Consider the following 25,107-nt stretch of genomic DNA (forward strand, 5'->3'; position numbering starts at 1 on the left):
GTGGTCTGGTGCTGGTAAATTCTTTCAGGTTTTGTTTATCTCAGAACGTTTTTGTCTTTTCTTCCCACATGTAGGATAATCTTGCCGCGTACAGTATTCTTGGTTGAAATTGCTTTTCCTTTAACACTTTAAATGTATTTTCCCATTCTTTCCTTGCTCACATTGTTTCTGATGAGAGGTCTGCTGTTAGTCTGATAGGATATCCTTTGTAGGTAACTTGCTGTTTCTCTTTTGCCAATTTTAGGATCTTGTCTTTGTCTGTGGTTTTGTTCAGTCTGCCTGTAATGTGTCTTGGAGAAGATCTTGGGTTGATTCTATTTGGGGTCCTTTGTATTTCTTGGGACTGGATCTTTGAGTGCCTCTCTAGGTTTGGGAAATTTTTTTGCAGGATTTCATGGAATAGTTTATCAATGCCCTTATGAGTCTCTTCGCCTTCTGGGATATCAGTTATACAGATGTTTGGACATTTGATGATATCTAGTATTTCTAGTATATTATTCTCATTTTTTTTTAGGCAGTTTTCTCAGTATTCAGGGTGGATTTTCCTAGGCCAGTGATTCTATTGTCTACATCTGAGATTCTATTTTCTGTATGATCTAGTCTGCTTTTAAAACTTTCAAGGGAGGTCAGACATTTCCATGATTTCCATTGAACTGCTTGTGGATGAAGAGAGTTATTCTTTTCCCTTGGAGGAGAGGTATTTTCTTGCTTTCCATATTTCTTGTGGCCCCGCGGTGATTTCTAGTCATCTGATGGATGGTGTATTTCTTCCCAAACTTGAAGTTTAATCTGAGCATCCAGGAGTATGCAGAAAAGTAAACAGAGAGTGAGAAACAACAGAAACAAAAACAACCAAGAAACAGAGAAAAAGAGAAGGAAAAAAACTAAAAAAAAAGAAAAAAGAAAAACTAAAAAATAATTTTTTTAAAAAAAGCAAAAGTTAGAAAAAAGTGCTATGTTTTCTCCTTCTGATTTGCTCACTGACTTTAAGTCGACTGGGGGAGTTCAGGTGTTTGGGGCTACTGTTTGGGGGTGTGGGGGGCTTTCTTTGCAGATTTACTAGGAGTAACAAAGAACTTGGCCACTGGCTTTTTTGGAGTCTGTCTTGGGCCTTTTTTCCCCAGTGAAGGGGTCCTTTTTTCCCCCATCTCTTCCATTTTTGACTTCTTCCCCAGACCTTTACTTGGAGTCTCAAGCTCTACAGTTTTTGTGGTCTCCGAAGCTGGCAAAATCTTTCTTTTCTTTCCACCAGGTGTTCTGGAACAAGAACTCTTTTTTTGAGATATCTTTTCTGTGCCATGTGTTTGCATCTCTATATTTCCTTTAGCTGGAGTTTCTTCTATTGGTAGTAGTTGTGGAATTTCATCTTCAGATTAATCTTTCAGTTTCAATTGGGCTTTCAATTGGCCAGTCTTTTCCTTCTCCTGTTTTACAGTCACTCCTTTCTGGGATCCAGAATTACTCACTGGAACACCACCAATTGTCAGTACCACCTGATCATTAGTTACAACTGATGCAGCCTTGCTACTCTCTTGCATTATCTTTCTGTTTTTCGCTTTTTCTTCTTCTGGTTTTTCACATTCTTTTCCTTTGTGTTTCTCCTTTCCCATTTTTTTCTTTTTCTTCTGAGTAGGAGTGAATGTTCTCTTGCCTTCATCCTGACTGCTAACAAATGAGAAGGTGAGAAGGGCAGCCGATTTTTCATTTTTCACAAACAAGAGTTTCACACTCTCCCATTTCTCTGGCAATTTTTCTGAAAGGCTTTTTGTGAGAGCAACAACATTTTCAACAATGTGCTGGACCTGCATTCCAGTTTGATCAATGTGTATAGTGCTGCAAGAACCACTTTTTGAGATGTTTAAGATGGATCCACCTATAGAATTATTGATGTCTTGTGGTAAATTCTTGGCCAGAAGGTTCACACTTACCAGAACTTATTTTCTTTGATAGAAATGCCTCCCGAGGTGTGATGGTCAGAGCTGCCTGATCCTTTCATTCTCATCTGTGAGGAAGAAGTCAAGACTACTCAGAAGGCAAAGCTTGGCTTAGCAGGCTTTAAACTCCTTTTTCAAAGTCTGGAAAGGAATAATCTGAGAAATGATTTTAACTCCATGCTTGTTGGAAAGCTTTCTATAGAGATGTTCTGTCTTTTACAGGAGTCGAACTGGCTTCATCCTTGGTAAATAAACAAATTTCTGCTAATCTGTTAGATTATCATTAGGCAAGGGCCATCTGACCTTCAGTTCTTCGCTAGGAATTTTCTATAATACCACCACTAAAAGTCAATTTTCATTCTCATTCAGAAGCAATCCATTACTGTTTTTCCTAGTTCCGGCATGTGCCTACAGAGCTTCCACTTCCTTTCTTATCTGCCCTTCATCCAACTGCTCTAGTGAAGTGGGGTCTGCAGGAGTTGCGGGCAAGGCCACAGGTGCGCTGAAAGTGGACACCGTGGTAAAATCCTCCATGTTGTTCTCACCTCATGCCGACACGTGTTTAGAACCTCTCTCTTCTCATAGAAGAAATAAATTAATTTTAACAAACATCTTAGACTTCTGTTACTATTTTAGTATAACTTACTCTTTTGAATACTTTAAACATCTTTGTTTTTAAAGAATTATTTTATTTAATATTATTTATTTATTTTAATTTGAATGGAGAGGGACAGAATGAGAAAGAAGGAAAGAGAGAAAGCAAGCGGCCAGGCCCAGGACTCAACTACGGTCAGCCTTGTGGGATCCAACACCCTTAACCACCATGCCACTTGCCCACCCCCATTTAAACATCTTAAAGTTTAGATGTATATAAGGAATATACACTGGGCCAGCAGGTGGTGTGGAAGTTAAGGTGCCATATTTCCACATGGCTGGTTCCACGGTTTGAGTCCTGGACCTGGCAGCTTGGAAAACATGCCAGGTATGTGGGTGCACGCACACGGCCCCAAATCCCAAGAGAAGAATGGAGAAGAAGGGACTGTGGCGTGACCCTTCCCTTGGGAGGTGGTTTCTCACTTTCCCTCTCTCTCTGTCTCTCTCTCCAGTGAGCACACATGCCCTATGGCAAAAATCTAAAAAGAAAAAAAGAAAAAGAGAGAATGATGTAGCACCAAGTATTATATTACTTGGGATTCATTCCAAGATAGATATTAAGTACAAATAACAACAAAACCCTGGCTTTTGACAGAAAGTGGAAAAATATGGAAGATTTACTGCTGAGTGAAGCAAGCCAGGCTATAAAGGAGAGACACTGTATGTCCCCACTTAATATATACTGAATGTCCACACTCTCTAACTGAAACTGACAGGCTAAAAGATGTACAAACACAAGAGGTGGATGTGAATGCCAGATGTGGTGTGTGTGGAGGAGTGGGGCCTGGGGAAGAACATTTGGAGGAGGCATACGAAGACAGCACTGGTGAGACAGGGAGGTAGGGTTGTTATATTTTGATAAACTTGACTAGGGAGAAATGTTCATATATTGAAATGATCACCTCGTAAGCTAAATAATGTGATTGAATGTATTAAAAATGTAAATAAAAACATTAATAATAAAATATAGCAACAAATAGTGTATAAATGCTATACTTTGAGAGAAAAAAAATGTACGTGTATATGTGCACAAACATATACATACTCTTCACGTTATATTGGCTTACTCAATCCATCCTGCTTCAGTCTAAGCCTGCCATCTTCGGAGTTGCAGATGATGAGAAATGTACGTATTCTTCTCACTGATACCTGTCAAGTGTTTGGGTAGGGTAGACAGAGGGAAAATGGTCACTGGGAATTATGAAGCAAGTGGGGTCTCATGTATCTCTTTTCCTCCCTCAGCTCTGCCTTTTTCCAGAGGAGGCCTTTTCCTGCAAATATCAAAATCATGGCTCAGGTAAATAGAGTCACTTTTATGGCTAGTACATATACACATTTGCTTTACTTATCACGATGCTTTCTGGTATGAACAACAATACCTTTCAGATAGTTCAGTTATAAGCAGTGCCAATATTTGCTTACCTTTGCTGGAAAGGAAGGGAAACAATAGTGTCTCTTTATTCAAATAGACCAATTGAAAAATTTCTCTCTTGATAGAAATATTTATAGAAAAAAGAAGTGGTTAGATAATCATCATTAGGAGTTTCATACTCTTAACTTATAGTTAACCTAGTCAGCCAAATGCTAGGATAACATTTCTTTGATTAAGTTTTAGTCAGATTAAAATCCATCATGAAATTGCTAATTAATTTCATTAAGAATGCCTGTGTATTAAGAAATTGTGTATTAAGATAATTTCTTGGGACCAGCAGGTGGCGTGGTAGTGAAGGCCCTGGACATTCCCACATGGCTGACCATGGTTTGAGTCCTGGACCTGGTAGCTTACTCTCTCTCTTCTTTCTCCCTTCTCTCTCTCTCTCCCTCTCTCTCTCTCTCTCTCTCTCTCTCTGTGTGTGTGTGTGTGTGTGTGTGTGTGTGTGTGTCTGGTCAAATTTAAATAAATGAATGAATAAAACTAATACTTTTTTTAAAGAATTATTTCATTTATTTATTTATTTTTATTTGGCCAGAGAGGGACAGAATGAGACTGCTAGAGAGAGAGAGAGAAAGTAAGAAAGCAAGCTGCCAGGTCTGGAACTCAAACTGTGGTTGGCCATGTGGGAGTCCAGCGCTTCCAACCACCATGCCACCTGCCAGCCTCAATAAATAATTATTCAGAAATAAATAAATAAATAAACATAATTTCCTGGACCAGCAGATGGTGTAATGGTTGTGTCACTGGACTCCCATGGAGTCGACTGCAGTTCAAGCCCCAGACCCAGTGACTTGAAACTCATACTAGGCACATGTGCATGTATACCCAAAATCCGGAGAGGAAAATGGAGAAAAAGGGATTGCAGTATGGCCATCTCCCTGGGAGGTGATTCCTCACTTTATGTCTTTCTTGTCTTTCTCTGTCTCTCCAATGAGCACACAAGCCCTATAGCAAAAATCTCTCTCTCAAAAAAATAAAAGTTAATTTCTTTATTTGACTCAGACTCTATCTGACACAGACCAAGTTTGGAACAACTTTGTTTATGCTGAGTACCAGGATCCTTCTTCAGGGATTTGATCCGCTCAATATCCCAGTGTCTTCTTCAGTTCCCTCTTCTTTTAAACAGCGTTCACGCCCTTATTTACTAAATCTTTTCACATCTCCTATCTCAGAAAGTTGGAGAGGGAGGGAGAGGGAGTAAGAGGAAGAAAAAGGGAGAAAGCACTTCCCCAACACGGCATGTTTATGCCACAATCCTTTCTCCTTTATTTCTGCATCTTGTGATTTTGGATACATGTGCATGTGTGCCTCCAGCGTGCTTTTCAAGCCACCAGGGCTGAGATTCAAACTGTAGTCAGCCATGTGGGATCCAGCTTCCTTAATCACTAGGCCACAGGGCAGGACCTATACATTTTATTTTTCAAGATAAAAAAAAATTTTTTTTGAGAGGTTTTTGCTATAGTGTGCATGCACTCACCAGAAAGACAGAGACAGAATGCGGGAAATCATCCCCCAGCAGGGATAGCCATGTCGCAATCCCTTCTCCTCCATTCTCCTCTCGGGATCTTGGGCATTCACGCACATGCACCCAGCATGAGTTTAAGCACTGGGTCCGGGACTTGAACTGCAGTCGACTGCATGGGAGGCCAGTGACATAGCCAATAGGCCAACTGCTGGTCCCCAAGATAAAATTTTTTAAAAGTTGTTTTGCACATGTTAACAAGTGAACTAATGCTGCTGCAGGCTTGCCTATCTCCATTCCGAGTCCCCAAATGTTTCTGCTTTCAGCTCTTTTTTTTTTTTTGGAGAGATTTTCGCTATAGGGCGCGTGCACTCACCAGACAGAGAGAGACATAGAGATAGAAAGTGAGAAATTACCCCCCAGGGGGGATGGTCATGCCGCAATCCCTTCTCCTCCATTCTCCTCTTGGGATCTTGGGTATGCACACACACGCTCCCGGCGTGAGTTTTAAGCCACCGGGTCCGGGACGTGAACTGCGGTCGACTACGTGGGAGTCCAGCGACATAGACATTACGCTAACTGCTGGTTCCCTGCTTTCAGCTCTTCAATATGGTTTAATTGCTATTTGTGTATGGGTGAGCTAGAGGGTGCTTGCATTCACCAGAGAGAAAAAGAGAGAGGAGAAAACATGCCCCAAGGGGAGTAGCCATGCTGCAATTCCTTCTTCTCCATTTTTCCCTCCTTTTCAGATTTTAGGCATGTAGGCAGATGTACCCAGCATGTTTCTCAAGCTGCTGGGTCTGGGACTCAAACTGTAAGTCGGCTGTAGGAAGCTGCTCAAACTTGAAGAAACATTGGGCTGTTCCCTACAGTTGGCCATGTGGAATCCAGGTGACTTAACCACCAGGCCACAGAACTGGCCCTACTTGCTATTTTTTGATGAGTCCATTTTACTTGTCAATTTACTGTAAAATGAAGGGGCACAGGGACCAGCAGTTAGCGTAATGGCTATGTCGCTGGCCTTCCATGTAGTCAACCACGGTTCAAGTCTCGTACCCGGTGGCTTAAACTCACGCTGGGCACATGTGCGTGTGTGCCCAAGATCCCAAGAGGAGAATAGAGGAGAAGGGATTGCGGCGTGACCATCCCCCCTGGGGGGTGATTTCTCACTTTCTGTCTCTCTGTCTCTCTCTGTCTGTCTGGTGAGCGCACGTGCCCTATAGCAAAAACCTCTCCAAAAAAAAAAAAAAATGAAGGGGCACATTGCATTCATGTATTGCACTTTCCCTTTTCCTGATTCAGTTCTTAATTATATATATATCACTATTTTTGGTTAACTCAATAATGTACACATTATTATGGCTGGATATACTGTTCTCTGCCAAGCCAATCCATGGCTTTATTCTAATACAGCCATTTATTTTCCTGGGATTAATTGCCTTTGTTTTTTCATTTGCTGAATTGTTCATACATTTGTATCCACAATCTCCAACATCACTGCCACATGTCAGTCAATACGTTTTCATCTGTTCAAACATATCAGTTTCTTTCGAATGCAGAGACTGCCTCTTCATTCTTTTTGACCCCTGTTCCCTTTTGGTCTGGTTACTCTTTAGGCCTACTGCACAGTTTTCCTGAGACTTCTTTTTTTTCACTGCATTTTCTTTCACCACTGTCTTTTTTACTAATACACAGGTCATCTTTTCTGAGTTACTTCTTTTTTTAAATTTTTAAAAAATAATTATTTAATTTTAATTTTATTTATTCATTTATTTATTTTAATTTGACCAGGGAGAGACACAGAGAATGCAAGAAAGTAAGCCACCAGGTCCAGGACTTGAACTGTGGTCGGCTATGTGGGAGTGTCCAGTTCCTTAACCACCACACCTGACCTGCCAGCCCTGCTGGAGCATATCTTTTAGTATTTTCCTAAGAAATGTTGCTTGAGTTCTTGTGTGTTTAGGGATGTATTTTTTCAAGATTCACAACAGAGTAATAGTTCGGTTATAGAATTCTAGTTCAGAATTTATTTTCTCCAGAATATTGAAGAAACATATCAGAAATCTTGAAAAATTGTTCTCTTTATTGTGGTCTAGAATTCTAGCTCAGAATTCCTTTTCTCCAGAATATTAAAGAAACATATCAGAATGCTAAAGAAATGTTCTTAATTATTTCTTGCTTTTGCCATAGGGTGCCACCACGCCCTTAATTATTTCTTGCTTTTGGAGGTCTTCCTGAGAATTCTTTTACTCCTCTGATTCTTGATATCTTATATGACCTACTTTCCAGATTCTTATAAATGTCTTGACTTTATCCCTAATTTTGGAAATTTACTCTTAGCTATTTGGGAAAAGGGGAGGAAGAAAGATCACCTATATTGTGCTAATAAGCATTCATTCATTTGAGAAATTTCTCTTAGCTGGGTTATATAGTGTCCCAGTCTTGTTTGGATAGTGCAAGTATTCCATCATGGTCAGGCTTTTGTCTGGAGGAAACAGAATTACAGGGACGCAAAGTAAGATAGTTTTGCTTATTTATTTAGTCTTCTGCTGTGTTCAGATGTTCACTATATTTCACTTCCTCTAATCTTTTTCTTCTCTCTTTCTGTCACAAAAACACTTGTATTTATTAATCAAATTATACATGGTTGTTGTTCCAGGAGTCATTGATGTTCAGTGATGTGTCCATAGACTTCTCTCAGGAGGAGTGGGAATGCCTGAATGATGATCAGAGAGATTTATACAGAGATGTGATGTTGGAGAATTACAGCAACTTGGTTTCAATGGGTAAGGACATCTGCCCATAATAATTCAGATTCTGGCCTTGGAAAGTCTGCTTCTTCCAATATTAAATGATCATCTCAAAAGCCAGTTGGGATTTCTATACCCTGTTCCTGTCTGAATATTCTGAATATTAATAGAGTTAGAAAAAGAGAGCTGCATTAAGTTATGGGGGATGTTTCAAATCTGTTTGTTGAATCTTTCTTTGACTCTTCTTTTAATGTCATGTCTTTTTATAATGAAAGGACTGGATTTAAAATCTGAGTCATTCTCATCATAAATCTGTCTTATTCTTTTGTAAGCAGGGTATTCCATTTCTAAACCAATTGTGATCTCCTACTTGGAGCAAGGGAAGGAGCCTTGGTTGGTTGACAGACAGCTAACAGGAGGCCAGTGGCCAGGTAAGTGGGTCATGGCAGGTAACAACCCAGTTGGTCAGTGGAGAGACTGTAGCTTCCAGATGCTATCACCTCCCTCAAAAGCTTTAGGCCCGGGAACCAGCAGTTAGCATAATGGCTATGTCGCTGGACTCCCACGTAGTCGACCGCGGTTCGTGTCCCGGACCCGGTGGCTTAAAACTCACGCCGGGCGCGTGTGCGTGTGTGCCCAAGATCCTGAGAGGAGAATGGAGGAGAAGGGATTGCGGCGTGGCCATCCCCCCTGGGGGGTGATTTCTCACTTTCTGTTTCTATGTCTCTCTCTGTCTGTCTGGCGAGCGTACGCACCCTACAGTGAAAATCTCAAAAAAAAAAAAAAAAGCTTTAGGCCCATAGTATAAACATTTGACCTTTTCAGCATGAGCTTTCAAGTGACCTTACTTTTTCTTCTTACCTAATAACGTCTGTTTTTTTCCTCTTACTGCTTGTCTCCCGATTCTAACTAGCTGGTACCTTCCTCTACCCTAGTGATATTCTTTCTATCTATATTTTGGATCAAGTCCCTTCCCAGCTTATCTTCTATTTACTCTTCTAAAAGCATCACTGTCTCCTGAAATGTATTTTTTTTCTACATTGCCAAAGACTTATTTCTTTAGCAAGGTGGGGTTTTTTGTTTTTGTTTTTGTTTTGTGAAATAGGACTTTATACCCTTATTGGTTCGTTCATACAATTAACCAACATTTATTGATTTTCAAATGTGTGAAGTATTTAGCTAGGTGCTGCAAATATTTTTCAAAAGAAATACACAATTTTAGACTTCATAGCCCAGTAGGAGTACTAGAATATGTAAATAACTTCTACAAAGTAGAATTTAAAATAGGGAGCTTAGTAGAAAGTGAGGGTAAGGATGTAGAAGAGGAACTGACCCACATAGAGGTGAAAGAGGAAGATTTGGGTATGCATGCCATTGATTTTAGATAAAGTATTAGCAATAAAGGGTTTGTGTCTCTGTGGAGAAGTTAGAGTTGGCAAAGACAGAAATTTGATATGAAGGAGAAAAAACAAAACAACATATTTTATTTATTCATTATATGCTTATTGAGTACCTGTTGTATGACCAGCACTATTCTCAACACTGATGGTACAATAATAAATGGAATATGCAGAGCTTAACCCCTCGGGTAGGGGAAAGAAATAAATTGGGGCCTCAGCTGGTACAGTGGTTAAGGTGTTGGACTCCCACATGGCCAACCACAGTTTGACCTGGACCTGGCAGCTTGCTTTTTCAGTTTCCCTTTCTCTCTCTCTCTGGTCAGATTTTAAAAAAAGGGAAAAAAATAAGATTATTGAAAAATGAACATGTAATGTATCAGATAATAGTGCTTAAAAAAAAATAAAATGAAGGGGTGTAGCATGAAGGTTAAGGCAGCTGGATCTCACACAGCCAAGTTTACAGTTCGAGTCCCAGGCCTGGTGGCTTGAAAATCACATTAGGTCTGGAACCAGAAGTTAGTGTAATGGCTATGTCACTGGACTCCCATGTAGTTGGCCATGGTTTGAGTCCCAGACCCGGTGGCTTAAACTCACGCTGGGCGCATGTGCGTGCGTGTGTGCCTAAGATCCTGAGAGGAGAATGGAGGAGAAGGGAATGCAGTGTGGCCATCCCCCCGGGGGGTGATTTCTCGCTTTCTGTCTCTCCCTCTGTCTTTCTGGCGAGTGTCCATGCCCTATAGCAAAAAAAAAAAAAAAAAAAAACACATTAGGGGTGTGTGCATGAAACCGCCCCAAATCCCCAGAGGATAATGAAAGAGGAGAGATTGTGACATGGTCATCCCCTCAGGGATGATTTTTCACTTTCTCCCTTTGTCTCTGTCTCTCTCTCTGTCTCTCTTTCTCTGTCTCTCTGTGGCAAGCGCATGCACTGCAAAGCAAACTAAAAATGAAAACAAAATGATAACTAAAATGGAGAAAGGGGGTAAGGGGATACAGGAGATTATTTTGTGTGAGGTAGGAAAAGAAACTTTTTCTGATAAGATAACTTTTGGGCAGAGACCTAAAGGACAGCCGTAACTCATAATATGTGGCTACTGGTAGACCATTCCAGACAGAGGAAGCCAAAACTTAAAGGACCCTGAGGCACAAGTGCATTAGTTGTATTCAAGGAGCAGCCTAAGAGGCCAGGGACAGGAGCAGAGTAAGGGCAGTAGGGTATATGGTAGGAGATCAAAGAGGCAGTAAAGGAAAGAGGGGATCAGTTTTTGTACTCCCATAAAAAAAAAATAGGCCATAGTACATCCTTTCACAGTAAGATAAGAAGTCACTAGAAGACTGTAAGCATAGGGTTGCCATGATCCAATTTACATTTAAAAGGATTAGCCTAGCTGCTTTGTAGAAGGTGAGATTGGAAGTAGAGATGCTGAAATATGATGGCTCAGAGATGATTTAAACCATTATCAGTTTTGGACTAACTCTAAGGCCTGGTGGTTAAGTCAGCTGGATCACACATAACTGACCCTGCAGTTTCAGTCCAGACTTGGCAACTTGAGAAACACACCAGGCATGTCTTCATGTGTGCCCCAAATCCTAACAGAATGGAGAAAATGGAGAAGAAGGGATTGTGGCATGACACTTATTCCCCATGCCCACCACTGTGCCCCTCCCCCCCAGTGTATTTGCCCTCTGGCAAAACTTTAAAAAAAGGTATCACTGTTCTTGGAAGGAAATGGGTGAAATTCGAGATTTTTTTTTTGAACAATTGGCAGGATTTAGGCATACACATACACAGAAATATGTAACCACCACACCACTTGCTGGCCCTAGTCTTACTATATTTTTAATTTTTTTATTGAAAATTATCCCAACTACAGAAGAGTAATAGAACTTAGGTATACATTTAAAGAATTATGAAATGAACTCTTAATGGAACTATCACTCAGGTTAAAAAAAGATACAGTATTTACTAAAATGCTCAGGACATAAGCCAAAAACACTGAGCATACAAAGAATGAGGAACATTTCAACTCACATGGCAAAAGACAATCAATAGACACCAAAATAAATCATGTTAGAATTATTAGGTGATGACTTTAACACAGCTATTAATATTATAAAATTACATGAATGAGCAGTCATACACACTGTGCAAACCAATGTGTGGACAGAAAATCTTGGAGAAAAAAAATCAACACACAATAGAAGATGTAAGGAAGAAACAAATGGAAATTTTAGAATTAAAACATCTAATAGCTAAAATAAAAAAAGAAGACTCTCTGGATAGACTTGTTAGAAGACTGAAGATAACAGAGGAAAATTAGCGAACTTGAAAGTAATTCAAGAGAAATTAGCCAGGGCTTGCCTATGATCTGGTGGTTAAGGAAGCCAGATCCCACATGACCACCTGTGGTTCAGGTCTCCACCCCAGCAACTTGAAAAACATGGAAGATGCGTATGTGTGCATGACAAGAATCATAGCAGGATAGAGAAATGGAAGAGAGTATTGCAGTGTGACCATGGTCCATTGGGAGGTACTTTCTCCCCCACCTATACTTTGTCTCTCTGCTGAGCAAATGGAAGCTCTAGCAGTTTAAAAAAAAAAGAAAAAAGATCAAAGAGCTGAATAGCTACAACAGAGACCTACATGTGGCTTACAAAGCCTAAAAAAATGATAATTTCAGAAAAGGAAATAAGGTAATATGAATAACAGGAGAAAAGGAAAAATATTGGATAAAGAATACAGTCCTGGAAATACAGAACAGCAATAAAAGCATTAACATTTGTGTCATCCAAAGTTCAAAGGAAGAGAAAGTACATGACTGAAAAAATATTTGAAGAAATAATGGCTGAAAACATCAAATTTGATGAACTATGTAACAGTTATACCAATTCAAGAAGCTCAGTAATCCAAAACAGGATAAACCCAAAGACAGTATACTTACACATCATAATCAAACTGTTTAAAACAAAAGAAAAAGAACTGTGAAAGAACTATAGAAAAACAATGCATTTACTTAATAGGTAACTGATTTGAATGACTAGATTTCTCTTCATAAAGAATGGAATCCAGAAGAAAATGGAACAATAATTGTGCTTACAAAAGAATGCGAACACAGGATTCTGGGGATCAACAGATAAGTCATGATACATTTCTACATAGAAAAACATAGAAAAATACATCATGATTTTTCCAGCAACCCAATATATCCAGCAAAATGGTGAAATTAAGAAAAGTTATATTACAGGGACCAGCAGGTGGCGTGGTGGTTAAGGTACTGGATTCCCATTTGGCCAACTGTTGTTCAAGTCCTGGAACTGGCAGCTTGCTCGCTCATTCTTCTCTCTCTCTCTGTCTCTCTCTGGTTAAATTGAATAATAATAATAAATAAATAAAATTGAATAAATAATTCTTTAAAATAAAAAAAGGAAGAAGAAAAGTCATATTACAAATGTATATGGCAACTGAGACTATGCCCTGAGGGGCTGTGTGGGACCAGGCATTATTGAAAAGAGTGGCTAATGAAAGAACCTGTACCCTATGTCAAAACGATAAGCACTAGTAAATCATTACCGTTATGCCATCTGCTAGTCCTGGTAAGCACTATTAAATCTAGGAAACAGCTGTCATTAGAGAATGCAGATGACATAATAGTTGTGTCACTGGACTCCCATGTAGTTGACCGAGTGCCCAAGATCCTGAAGGAAGAGTGGAAGAGGAAGGTTGGAGGGATTGCGACGTGGCCATCCCCTTAGGGGTCATGTCTCACTTTCTGTCTCTATGGTGAGCTCATATTCTCTATAGCAAAAATCTCCCCCACACACACACAAAAAAAGAGAAAGAAATATTCAGATTTCTTTTTTTTTTTTTTTTTAAGAGATATTTTTGCTATAGGGCATGTGCACTTGCGAGAGAGGCAGAAAGTGAGAAATCACCCCTGGGGGCATGACCGCAATGCCACAGACATTTCTCCATTCTCTTGGGATTTTGGGCACACCTGCACATGTGCCCAGCATGAGTTTCAAGCCACCCTAGGACTCAAACTGCAGTCAACCATGTGAGAGTACAGCAATATAACCATTACACCATTTACTGGTCCCAATTCAGGTTTCTAAATTACATATTCTGATCTCTGTAGGCTGGTAACTATTGATAACTGAGAACTTTAATGAACTATGGCAGCAGCACCAAACACAAAACTGTATAGGATATGACTTGTATTACCAGGCTTTACTTTGATGAGTTTTCTCTCTTCCTTTGAATCTCAGAAATTACACCAAGATAAATAATTCTTTCTTTTTTAAAGTTTATTCATTTATTTACTCCATGAACATAAGAGACAGAGACAAACAGAACCCCCAATAGGGGGTCAACCTGCAGCCCCAGCCAGCACAGGATCATGGTTACATGCACACCCTGTGTATCTCCATACACAAACTCAGGACCCTCCCATGTATGTTAGCCTCAGAGAGCGTCAAGTTTTACCACTGTACCATCATTAGACTCCTGAGATATATCTAATTAAAACTCATCATAAATCCTGCTTGACATAGAAAGGAATCGTCTGATTACTAAGGGTTTTCTTTAACCATGGAGATTTGTTTTATTTTTGGCCCTATAACTAGTTGTACATCATTGTCATACTTTTCTTCTGGAATTTATGTTTTGCATTTATCTTAGTTTCTACCTCAGTTTTGTTCTCTATGACACATTATTTTCTGTCGTCATTTCCATTCTCTTTTCTCTGAAAGTTTTTTTCAGTAATGCATTCTAATTTATTTTGTCTGCATTCTTGAGGTAAAATTGACAAAGGAAAATTAGATACTTATGGTATACAATGTAGTGTTTAACATACATTGTGAAATGATTACAACAGTCAAGCTAATTAACATATTCTTCACCATATAGTTATTTTTTTCTGTGTGTGGTAAAAACATTTAAGATCTACTCTCAGTAAATTTAAAGTATATAATGCACACCATATTATTAGCTTAGTTCTACATGATGAACCTGTGTTACTATTTGTGCATACACACACATAGTAGTAAATACTATATTAGTATATACTGCATCAGATCAGTATTGACTACATCAGACCTACAGACTTATTTTTTTTTATTTTTTATTTTTGGAGAGGTTTTTGCTATAGGGCGTGTGCTCTCGCCAGACAGAGACAGAGAGACAGAAAGCGAGAAATCACCCCCCAAGGGGGATGGTCACGCCGCAATCCCTTCTCCTCCATTCTCCTCTTGGGATCTTGGGCACACACGCACACGCACCCGGCGTGAGTTTTAAGCCACCGGGTCCGGGTCGCGAACCGCAGTCGACTACGTGGGAGTCCAGCGACATAGCCATTATGCTAACTGCTGGTTCCCAGACCTACAGACTTTTCATTCTACAAAACTGAAACCCTTATGTCAATATCCTCATTTTCCCCACCCCCTAACTCCTAGCAACCACCATTCTACTCTCTGCTTCTATGAGTTTGACATTTTTTAGAGATTCTTTGCATACGTGAGACCATGCAGATTTATCTTTCTGTGCCTGACTTATTTCACTTAGCATAATGCTCATGAGATTCATCCCTGTTGTTAAAAATAGCAGAATTTCCTTCATATTAAAGGCTGACTAGTATATTGTGTTTGGGTGTTTATCCATCTTAGCTATTTTGAATAATATTGCAGTGAACATAGGAGTGAGATGTCTCTTTGATATAACCTTTTCCATGGATATATACCCAGTAGTGGGATTGCTGTATCATATGATAGATATTAAATTTTTTTCCTTAGTTTTGCTATAGGGTGTGTGTGCCAGTTAGAGAGAGAGAAAGAGGAAGTGAGAAATCACACTCCTGGAGGGGATGGCCACACCACAGTTCCTTCTCCAACATTCTCTTTTTGGGATTTTGGGCAAGCACATACATGCACCCAGCTTATTTTTCAAGCCACCATGCATTTGGCCATGTGGGATCCAGCTGCCTTAACTTCCGCACCACACACTGGCCCCATATGATAGTTCTAAAGAACTTCCATCCTGTTTTCCACAATGACTGTAACAATTTACATTTCTACTAACAGTGTTAGAGAGTTTCCTTTTCTCCACGTACTTCCATCCTGTTTTCCACAATGACTGTTTCTATAAAAGCAGTTCTTTTTCTTCTTAAAAGAGATTTTTGCTATAGTGCGTGTTTGCTTGCTAGAAAGACAGAGAAATCATCCCCCAGGGCGGATGGCCATGCCGCAGTCCCTTCTCCTCCATTCTCCTCTCAGGATCTTGGGCACGCACGCACACGCACCCAGCAAAAAAACCATTATGCCATCTGCTGGTGCCATTGATAAAAGCACTTCTGACAGGTGTGAGGTGATATTTCATTATGATTTTGATTTGCATTTTCCTGATAATTAGTATTGTTGAGCATTTTTCATATATCAGTTGGCCATTTGTATGTCTTCTTTTAAGAAATGTCCCCTTTTTAAAGTGTATTTATCTTTTTCTTCCATGAGAGACAGTGAGACAGAGAAATAGAACTCTTAACAGGATCATGACACTGCAATCCACTCACAGCCTCAGTCAGCCCTCTACCATGGGCACCCAAGTACCTAGTGCACTCAGGGAGGTCTCTGGACACAAACCCAGGACCCTCCCAGGTGGGTCAACCTCACAGAACTCTGCATATCACTGCTGCACCAATATCAGGCCCCAACTAATGCCCATTTCTTATTACTTTATTCAGCCAGAGGATGTGTGCAAACACATGCATGAGAGAGAGAACACACAGAAAAGAACCCTGCAATGGGGCTTGGTCATGCTTTAACCTTTTTCCTCCAGTTCTTCATCCTGTCAGGATCTTGGGCACGAATGCATGCACCCTTTGTACAAGCTTCAGGGGCCAGGACTCAAATGCTATTCAGACATATGGGATCTGGCCGCCTCTGTATAGTACTTAATTGCTGTGCTCCCAGGCTAGCCCATGAAGTGAAGTGTCCTTTTCTTTTTTTTAGGATTTTTGCCATATGCTATGTGCACTTGCCGGAGAGACAGAGAGAGAGAAAGTGAGAAATCACTCTATGGTGGTGGGGGGGATGGCCACACTGCAGTCCCCTCTCCATTTCTCTTCTTGGGGTTTTAGGCTTGTGCACACATACACCCAGCATGTTTCTTAAGCTGTTATGTCCAGAACTCGAAATGCAAAGTCAGCCATGTGGGATCCATCACCTTAACTACCATGGCACCTGCTGTCTGAGAAACACCCATTTTAAAATTGCTATTAACTGCTATTGAGTAGAGTTCCTTATGTATAATTTGGATATTAACCTGTTAGGTACATGATTGGCAAGTGTTTTATCCCACTCTGGATTATCTAAGTCTGTTCATTGTTTTCCTTTGTTGTGCAGAAGCATTTTAGTCTGATCATAAATTGAATTACTTTCTTGTCTACTTTGAGAAACGCCCATTTTAAAATTGCTATTAACTGCTATTGAGTAGAGTTCCTTATGTATAATTTGGATATTAACCTGTTAGGTACATGATTGGCAAGTGTTTTATCCCACTCTGGATTATCTAAGTCTGTTCATTGTTTTCCTTTGTTGTGCAGAAGCATTTTAGTCTGATCATAAATTGAATTACTTTCTTGTCTACTTTTGCATTTATTGCCTGTGCTTTTAGAGTTATTTGCCGGAAATAATTGCACAGACCCAATGTTTTAGAGGTTTACTCCTGTTTTTCCCTGTAGTTTCACAGTTTCTGGTCTTACATGTAAGTCTCTAATCCATTTTGAGTATTTTTGCACAGTGTGTGGGATATAAGGACCCAGTTTCATTCTTGTATATGCAAATATTCTGTTTTCTCAATACCATTTATTTAAGAAACTGTCCTTTACCCATTGTGTATTCCTGATACCTGTATTGAGACTCTAGATTCTCTATTTGTTCCCTTGTTCTACATATCTACTTTCATGCAGTACCGTGTTGTTTTGGGTATTACAGGTTTACAATACATGTTGAAATCAGGCATTGTGATGCCTCCAACTTTGTACTATTTTTCAAGATTGCCATGGCTATTTGGGGGTCTTTTGTAGTTCCATATGAATTGTATACTTGTCTTTTCTATTTCTGTGGAAAATGTCATTGGAGTTTTGATAGGGATTGCATTGAATCTTTAGGTTGCTTTGAATAGTATTCTTGAATAGGTCTAGCCTTAGCCACCAGCCACTTGCTGGTCTCAACACTACTGATTTTTTTGTTGATTTTATACCATGCAACTTCACTGAATTTGTTCATTAGCTTGAACAGTTTTATAGTGGTCTTTAGAGTTTTCTTTATAGGGACTGGCAAGTGGTATGATGGTTAAGGGCACTGGACTACCACATGACCAACCACAGTTCGAGTCCCAGACCTGGCAGCTTGTTTTCTTATTTTCCCTCTCTCTGTGTTTCTCTCTCTTGCTCTGTCCTTCTCTGGTCAAATTAAACTAAGTAAATAAAGTTAAATTTAAAAAATTCTTTTTTAAAAAAATAGTATTTTATTTATATAAGATTGTTATCATCTCTAATTAGACAGTTTAACTATTTCCCCACCAATTTGGATGGATTTTATTTCTTCTTCTTCCCTAATTGCTCTAGCTAAGAACTCCAGTATGAAACTTGAATAGAAATGTGAAGAGTGGTTATCCTTGTCTTATTCCTGATCTTAGAGGAAAAGCTTTCAGCTTTCCACTGTTGAGAATGATGTTAGCTGTGGATTTGTATTATACAGACTTTATTTTGCAGTACATTACTTCTATACCTAATTTGTTAAGAATATTTATTATAAAAGAATGTTGAATTTTGTCAAATGATTTTTCAATATTTATTGAGATGATCATATGACTTTACTCCTTCATTTTCTTAATGTGGTATATAACACTGATTGCTGTGTATATGCTGAAATATAACCTACATACAAGGGATAAATCCCACTTCATCATGGTATATGAGACTTGTAATATGTTGTTGAAATTAATTTGCTGATATTGTTTTGAAGATTTATATTTTGCATCTGTGTTCACCAGAGATATTGGCCTGTAATTTCCTTTTCTGTCTTTTTAAATTTTGCCAGAGAGCATGTATGTTCACTAGAGAGAAACAGAGAGATAGAAATTGAAAAGTCTTCCGATGGGAAATAGTCATACTGCAATCCCTTCTTCTCCATCTATATAAAATTTTAAGTGTGTATGCATACACACCTAGTATATTTGTTAAGCTCCTGGTCTGGGACTCAAACTTAGCCATATGGGATCTAGTTGTTTTAATCATGATACCTTGGGCTGGCCCAGCCTATAATTTTCTTGTTATGTTTTAGTCTGGTTTTGGTGTCATGGTAATACTGGACTCATAAAATGAGCTTGAAAGGCCAGCCAGAGGTGTGGTGGTTAAGGTAGCTAGGTTCTACATGGCCAACTCTCTGTTTCAAGTCCTGGACCCAGTGGCTTGAGAAACACATCGGGCGCGTATGTATACATGCCCAAAATCTTAAAAGAAGGGAGAAATGGATGAGAAGGGATTGTGACATGACCAAGGGGGGCGGGTGTGCTTTCTCACTTTCTCTCTTTGTCTCCCCCCACTCGGTGCTCACATGCACCCTCTGCCAAATTAAAAAAAAAAAAAAAAGTTTGGAGGCCTGGTCAGTGGCATTGGTGGTCAAGTGTCTCTGCCCCTAGGGCCAAGAGATAGGGTACCCTGAGGAGAAGGCCTCTGGATTGAGAAAGGACAGAGAAAAGCTGGAGTCAGTTGGATTTGCTGGAGATGCCTCAGCTCTGAATTGTTCTGTGCTCATTTTCTTGTAGGGGAGGTAAAGCTCCACACTTCAGCTGTGGAGTACCTCAAGGATCTAAACAAGCCTCTCCTGGCCTTCTCTGGCTAACACTCAGGTTTCTTCTATCTATAAAACCCAGCAGTAGATTAAGTCTTTATTTAGAGCTTTTGCATGCCCTGCAGTGATAGCGGTAGCACTTAGAGTGTATTTACTTTAGGGTGCTCCCTGCAGTTGAGTTACCTGGATCCCAAGTGACTGACTGTGGTGTTTGAGTCCTGGACTCAGTGGCCTGAAGAACTTGTCAAGCACGTGTGCATGTGTACTGAAAATCCCAGCAGGAGTAAGAAATGGAGTAGAAAGAATTGCATTGTGACCAAACCCCTGGAGAAAGCAAGCAAGAAAGAGAGATGAGAGAGCACACCCCCTCCATAGAGATTAGTCATACTGTAGTCCCTTTCCTTCATCTCTGTTTCCTTTTAGAATTTTGGGCATACACATACATGGACCAAGAGTGTTTTTCAAGCCTCCAGGGCCAGGATTCAAACTAACTGTTGTCAGCTATCTGGGATTTGGCTCCCTACATACAGTGCTTAACTATTGTGCTATGGGGCCTTCCATTTCATTTATTTCTGCTCAGATTTTTATTATTTCCTTCTGCTAACTTTGGTCTTAGCTTCTTCATTTTCTAGTTCCATGAGGTATCAATTTAGGTTGTTTATTTTATTATTTTTTTAAATAATTATTTTATTGAACTTTATTTATTTTATTTATGTATTTATTTATTTATTTTAACTTGACCAGAGAGGGACAGAGTGAAGGAGAGACAAAAGAGGGAAAGTGAGAAAACAAGCTGTCAGAACCAGTCGGCCATGTGGGAGTCTTACCTCTCTATCATCAAACCAAAGTATTTATTTAAAAAATGTATTTATATTCAGGTCCCAATGTTGGCACAATGGTAGAGTACAACACTGAGGCAATCCCACATGGGAGGGTTCCTAGTTCAGGTCCAGAGACCTCCTTGAGTATGCCAGGCATATGCTTGCCTATGATCCAGAGCTAGCTGAGGGCTGTGGATGGATTGCAACATTGGGTCCTGTCTCTCTTGTGCATGTTTACATAGTCATGGAATGAATAAAGAAACTTTGAAAAATAGATTTATATTACCTGTATATTATAATATGGTTTATAAGGCTGTACAATCAATCCCCTGTCCAAAGAGTCAGCAAGTTTTAAATCTATTAACTATTTTTTTTTGCTCTTTACTTCTACTTTTTTTTTTGATGATCACATTTTTAATGTGGAATGTGAGAAATGTGAGCAATTTATCTTACTTTTTTTTTGGGGGGGGGAGGTTTTCACTATAGGGCGCGTGCGCTCGCCAGACAGACAGGATCATGGGAATGCTTGTGTGTGCTTGATTTGCTTTGAAGTCACTGGAGCCAAGATTTAAACCCTAGTTAGCCTGTGAGATGTGGCTATGGGGCCAATCCATGATTTTTCAATTAAATCAGTATTCAATTCACTTAATGACTATGTATTGGTTTTCATTGCTGAGCTCTATCACATTTTACTTTTTGGATAACTTTTTGTTTTCTATGCAATTAACCTTTGTCTTGTTTGGGAGCAACCTTGTTTTGTATGTATCTCCTTCTTGGGTTCTTTTCTTTTTCTTCTTTATTTTAATGTCTCATATTTAAGGTTTTCCTGAAATGTTTAGTATCTTAATGCTATCTGTTTGTATAAAACTGACTGAGTCCCTCAATAAATATTTGTTGATCTCCCAATATATACCAGCTATCATGCTAAAAGTTGGATACTCATTGGTGAAAGTAACAGACACGATCCTTATCTTCACAGATCTTAAGACTGTTTGAGGACACCTTCATTAAAAAAGCTGATTTATAGGCCATCCAGGTGGTGTGGTAGATAAAGCAGCTGGATCCCACATGGTTGATTGTACAGTTTGAGTCCTAGACCTGGCAGCCTGTAAAATATACCAGCAATTGGGACCAGCAGATGGTGTAATGGTTACATGGCTGGACTCCCACATGGCCGACTGCTGTTCAAGTCCTGGACCCAGTGGCTTGAAACTTACACTGGGGCTGGGGGGAGGGGTGTACATCCATGTCCAAAGTCCTGAGAGGAGAATGGAGGAGAAGGGATTGTGGCATGGCCATCTCCCCGGGGTGGCGGGTGGGGGCGATTTCTTACTTTCTGTCTCCCTGGTGAGCACATGCACCCTGTAACAGAAATCTCTCAAACCTCCCCCAAAATACTGACAGTTAAAATCTCAACAGGAGATTGGAGGAGAAGGGATTGCAATGTGGTCATCCCCTTGGGGAGTGACATTTCTCATTTTTTCTCTCTCACACAATCATGTGACCTGTCTGAACAATTCAACTGCCACCACCTATCAGATCTTTTCTCTTTGGCTAGGTTTTTCCAGAATGTAATCTTCTGGGGTTTTTGGTGGTGTTGTTTTGTTTTGTTTTTTTGAGAGAGAGATTTTTGCTATAGGGCATGTGTACTCACAGAAACACAGAAAACAAGAAATCACCCCCTAGGGAGTTGGCCACACTGTAATCCCTTCTCTTCCATCCTCCTCTCAGGATTTTGGGCACACATGCACGTGTGTACCCAGTGTGACAAAAGAAATATTAACCAATTGTGAAAATCCTGTTAGAGAAGAGAACAGAGTGCTGAAAGTGTAATTACAGTAAGGTATCATTTGGTCTGGGATCAAGAAAGGCCTCAAAAAGCATGACCTTTAAATAGAAATTTTTTAAAGAATTATTTAATTTTATTTATTATTATTTTTCAGTTTGACGAGAGAGAGAGAAAGTGAGAAAGCAAGCCACCAGTCCTAGGACTTGAACCGCAGTTTGCCATGTGGGAGTCCAGCACCTTAACCACTACATCACCTGCTGGCCCCTAAATAGAAATTTAATAGGGACTAGCAGATGGTATAATGGTTACATCGCTGGACTCCCACATAGTTGATTGTGGTTCAAGTCCCAGACCCAGCAACTTAAAACTCACATGGGGCATACGTGTGTGTGTGCCCAAAATCCTAAGTGGAGAATGGATGAGAAGGGATTGCAGCATTGCCATCCCCCTAGGGGGTGATTTCTCACTTTCTGTCTCTGTGTCTGTCTGTTGAGTGTACTAGCCCTCTAGCAAAAATCTCTCTTAAAAAGTAGAAATTTAATAGATAATAAGCAGTAGTTATCAAGACCAAGAACAAGACATAAGAAATAGTACCAGTGCTGGCAGCTAGCATGGTGGTTAAAGGCGTTGAATTCCCACATGGCCAACCGCGGTTCAAGTCCCAGACCTGGCAGCTTGCTTTTTCACTTTCCTTTTCTCTCTCTGTGTCTTTGTCTGATCAAATTAAAATAATAATAATAATAATAATATATGGAATTAAATAGATAAATAATTCTTTAAAAAAAAAAAAAGGAGGAGGAAAGAGTACCTGGTAAAGCATTGAGGAGTACAAAGAACTGGAAGCATTTCAAAAACTAAAAAATATGGCCAATGGATGGAGCATAGAAAGCAAATAGGGGGAAGGCAACAGATGGCAGAGCGATTGTGTTGCTGGACTCCGACATGGCTGACTAATTCGAATCCTGGACCTGGTGGCTTGAAAATCATGCCAGGTATGTGTGTGTTCATTCCTAAGATCTTTGGAAGAGAATGGAAAACAAGGGATTGCTGTGTGTCCATCTCCCTAGGGAGTGATTTCTCACTTTCCCTTGCACTGCCTCTGTTTCTCTGTACAGAGTATACGCCCTAAGGCAAAAACCTCTTTAAAAAATAAAGCAAGCAAGCAAGCAAATGGGAGTGGGCCATCTTTGTAGCCTAGCATTCTAGAGAGCCGTGTCCCATGTGCCTGACTGCAGTTTGAATCCTAGTCCTGGCAGCTTGAGAGAAAGATGTTGAGCACATAGTTTGCCTGCCCCAAATCCCAACAGGATGGAAAAATGAAGAAAGGATTGTGGTGTGATGACACCCCACCAGGGGGTGCTTTCTCTCCCCTCCTTTCTTTCTGATGGTTCCCCTACCCATTGGCAATTAAAAAGAAAAAAAGGTGGCAAGCAAATGAGAGAGCATTGTGTAAAATTTGGTTGAAGAGGCAAGTAGAAACCATATTGTTTAGAGCGTTATAGACCTTAGATCCAAAAGCAGTATTATATAGAAAACCATTGATTTTAAGCAGAACAGTGGCAGTTTAATGTCATTTTTGTGACATAGATTCAAGATTGTAAACCTCAGATAGGGAAATTAAATAGCAATCTCTTCCAGTCTAAGGGAGAGATATTTCATGCTAGGTACTGTATTGGAAAGAGAAGGAAGAAAAAATTTCAAAAAATATTTAGGAGCAAGACTAGACAAGATTTGCTGAACAGTTGCAAGAGGAAGAGGAAGAATAGGGTACTAGAATGATTTTCACCATTGGGCTTGAACTTTTCCTTCTGGGTCCTTAGTGTGTTACTCAAAAACACATCACTTCCCCAACAACTTCATTTCTATATAGAAATTTGTCCATAGTATTTTCTCTCATTTGTTTTATACCAGGTATTTTACGTAGTTATTCTCAATCTACACAGTGATCACAGAGTTACCATTCCTATTGTAGTAGACAGGGAACTATGGGCTCAAAACTAATTTGCCAAGGAAAACAAAGCTTGTAGTTATTTGAACTTTTGTTATAACTGAAACTGTTACCTCTGATCTCTAAATAGCAATATACTGCCTCCCATTCTATTCTCTTCCCTTCTCTTTGAACTTGCAAATGCCTTTACTTTCTGTCAGTCACTACTATAATGCTCATGTACTTATTAAGTCCCCTTCTCTATTCTCCTGAGATCAGTGTGTCAAAATTCCAAGATAAACAATACTTTTCTCAAATCCCAAACATGTACCATAGCTATCCACAAAAGAATCCTTCATATATACCACTCATACTAGATTCTTTCAACACTTGCCTTTTCTTAACTTAGTCTCTCATCTGTCTGCCCTCTGTTTTCTTATTTGTTAAAGAGCCCTTGGTCCTCTGCTTGTAGAACTTAGACCAGAGCTGTCCAGTAAAACATTCAGTGATGATAGAATTGTCTTACATTTTTTTATTTCCAGTATGGAAACTACTAACCACATTTGGCTATTGAACACTAAAAATATGAATTGTGTAACTAAGGAACTGAATTTGGAATTTTATTTCATTTTAGTTATTTTAAATTTAAATAGCCACATATGGCTAATAGCTACTGTAGTGGACATTAGAGATCTAACTTTTAGGGGCTGGCACACTATTGATGGGTCAGATAGTAAGTCTTAGTCTTCTAGTCCATGCAGTCTCTGTCACAACTACACAATTCTGCCATAATAACTTAAAAGCAGCCATACAGGGGCCAGCATATGGCATAGCAGTTACATCCCTGGACTCCCACATGGGCAACTGCAGTTCAAGTCCTAAACTCAGTAACTTGAGGCTCACACCAGGCATGTGTGCATGTGTGCCCAGAATCCCAAGAGGAGGGTAAAGAAGGGATTGTGGGAGGCAAGGGGGGGGGGGTTTTCTTGCTTTCTGTCTCTCTGGTGAGTGTACACATTTATAACAAAAATCTCTAAAAAAAAAAAAAAAAAAAGAAACCACGAATAATACAATAAATAACTGGGGCTG

General features: G+C 39.7%; 1 protein-coding gene and 1 pseudogene across 1 annotated transcript in view; one reads left to right on the top strand and one right to left on the bottom strand.

The window, feature by feature from the left end:
• The window catches only part of ZNF566 (zinc finger protein 566), a 41,888-nt gene that overhangs the window by 11,489 nt on the left and 5,292 nt on the right, over positions 1-25,107 (top strand). Inside the window, 3 exon segments of the mRNA XM_027766767.1 lie at positions 3,831-3,885; positions 8,145-8,271; positions 8,571-8,666. Of these exon segments, the coding sequence (XP_027622568.1) occupies positions 3,877-3,885; positions 8,145-8,271; positions 8,571-8,666 (232 nt within the window). The 5' untranslated portion in view covers positions 3,831-3,876.
• Positions 987-2,468, bottom strand: LOC114005354 (ribosomal L1 domain-containing protein 1 pseudogene; annotated as a pseudogene).

This window comes from Tupaia chinensis, unplaced genomic scaffold (assembly GCF_000334495.1).
Source record: "Tupaia chinensis unplaced genomic scaffold, TupChi_1.0 Scaffold143654_1, whole genome shotgun sequence".
Lineage (NCBI taxonomy): Eukaryota > Metazoa > Chordata > Mammalia > Scandentia > Tupaiidae > Tupaia > Tupaia belangeri.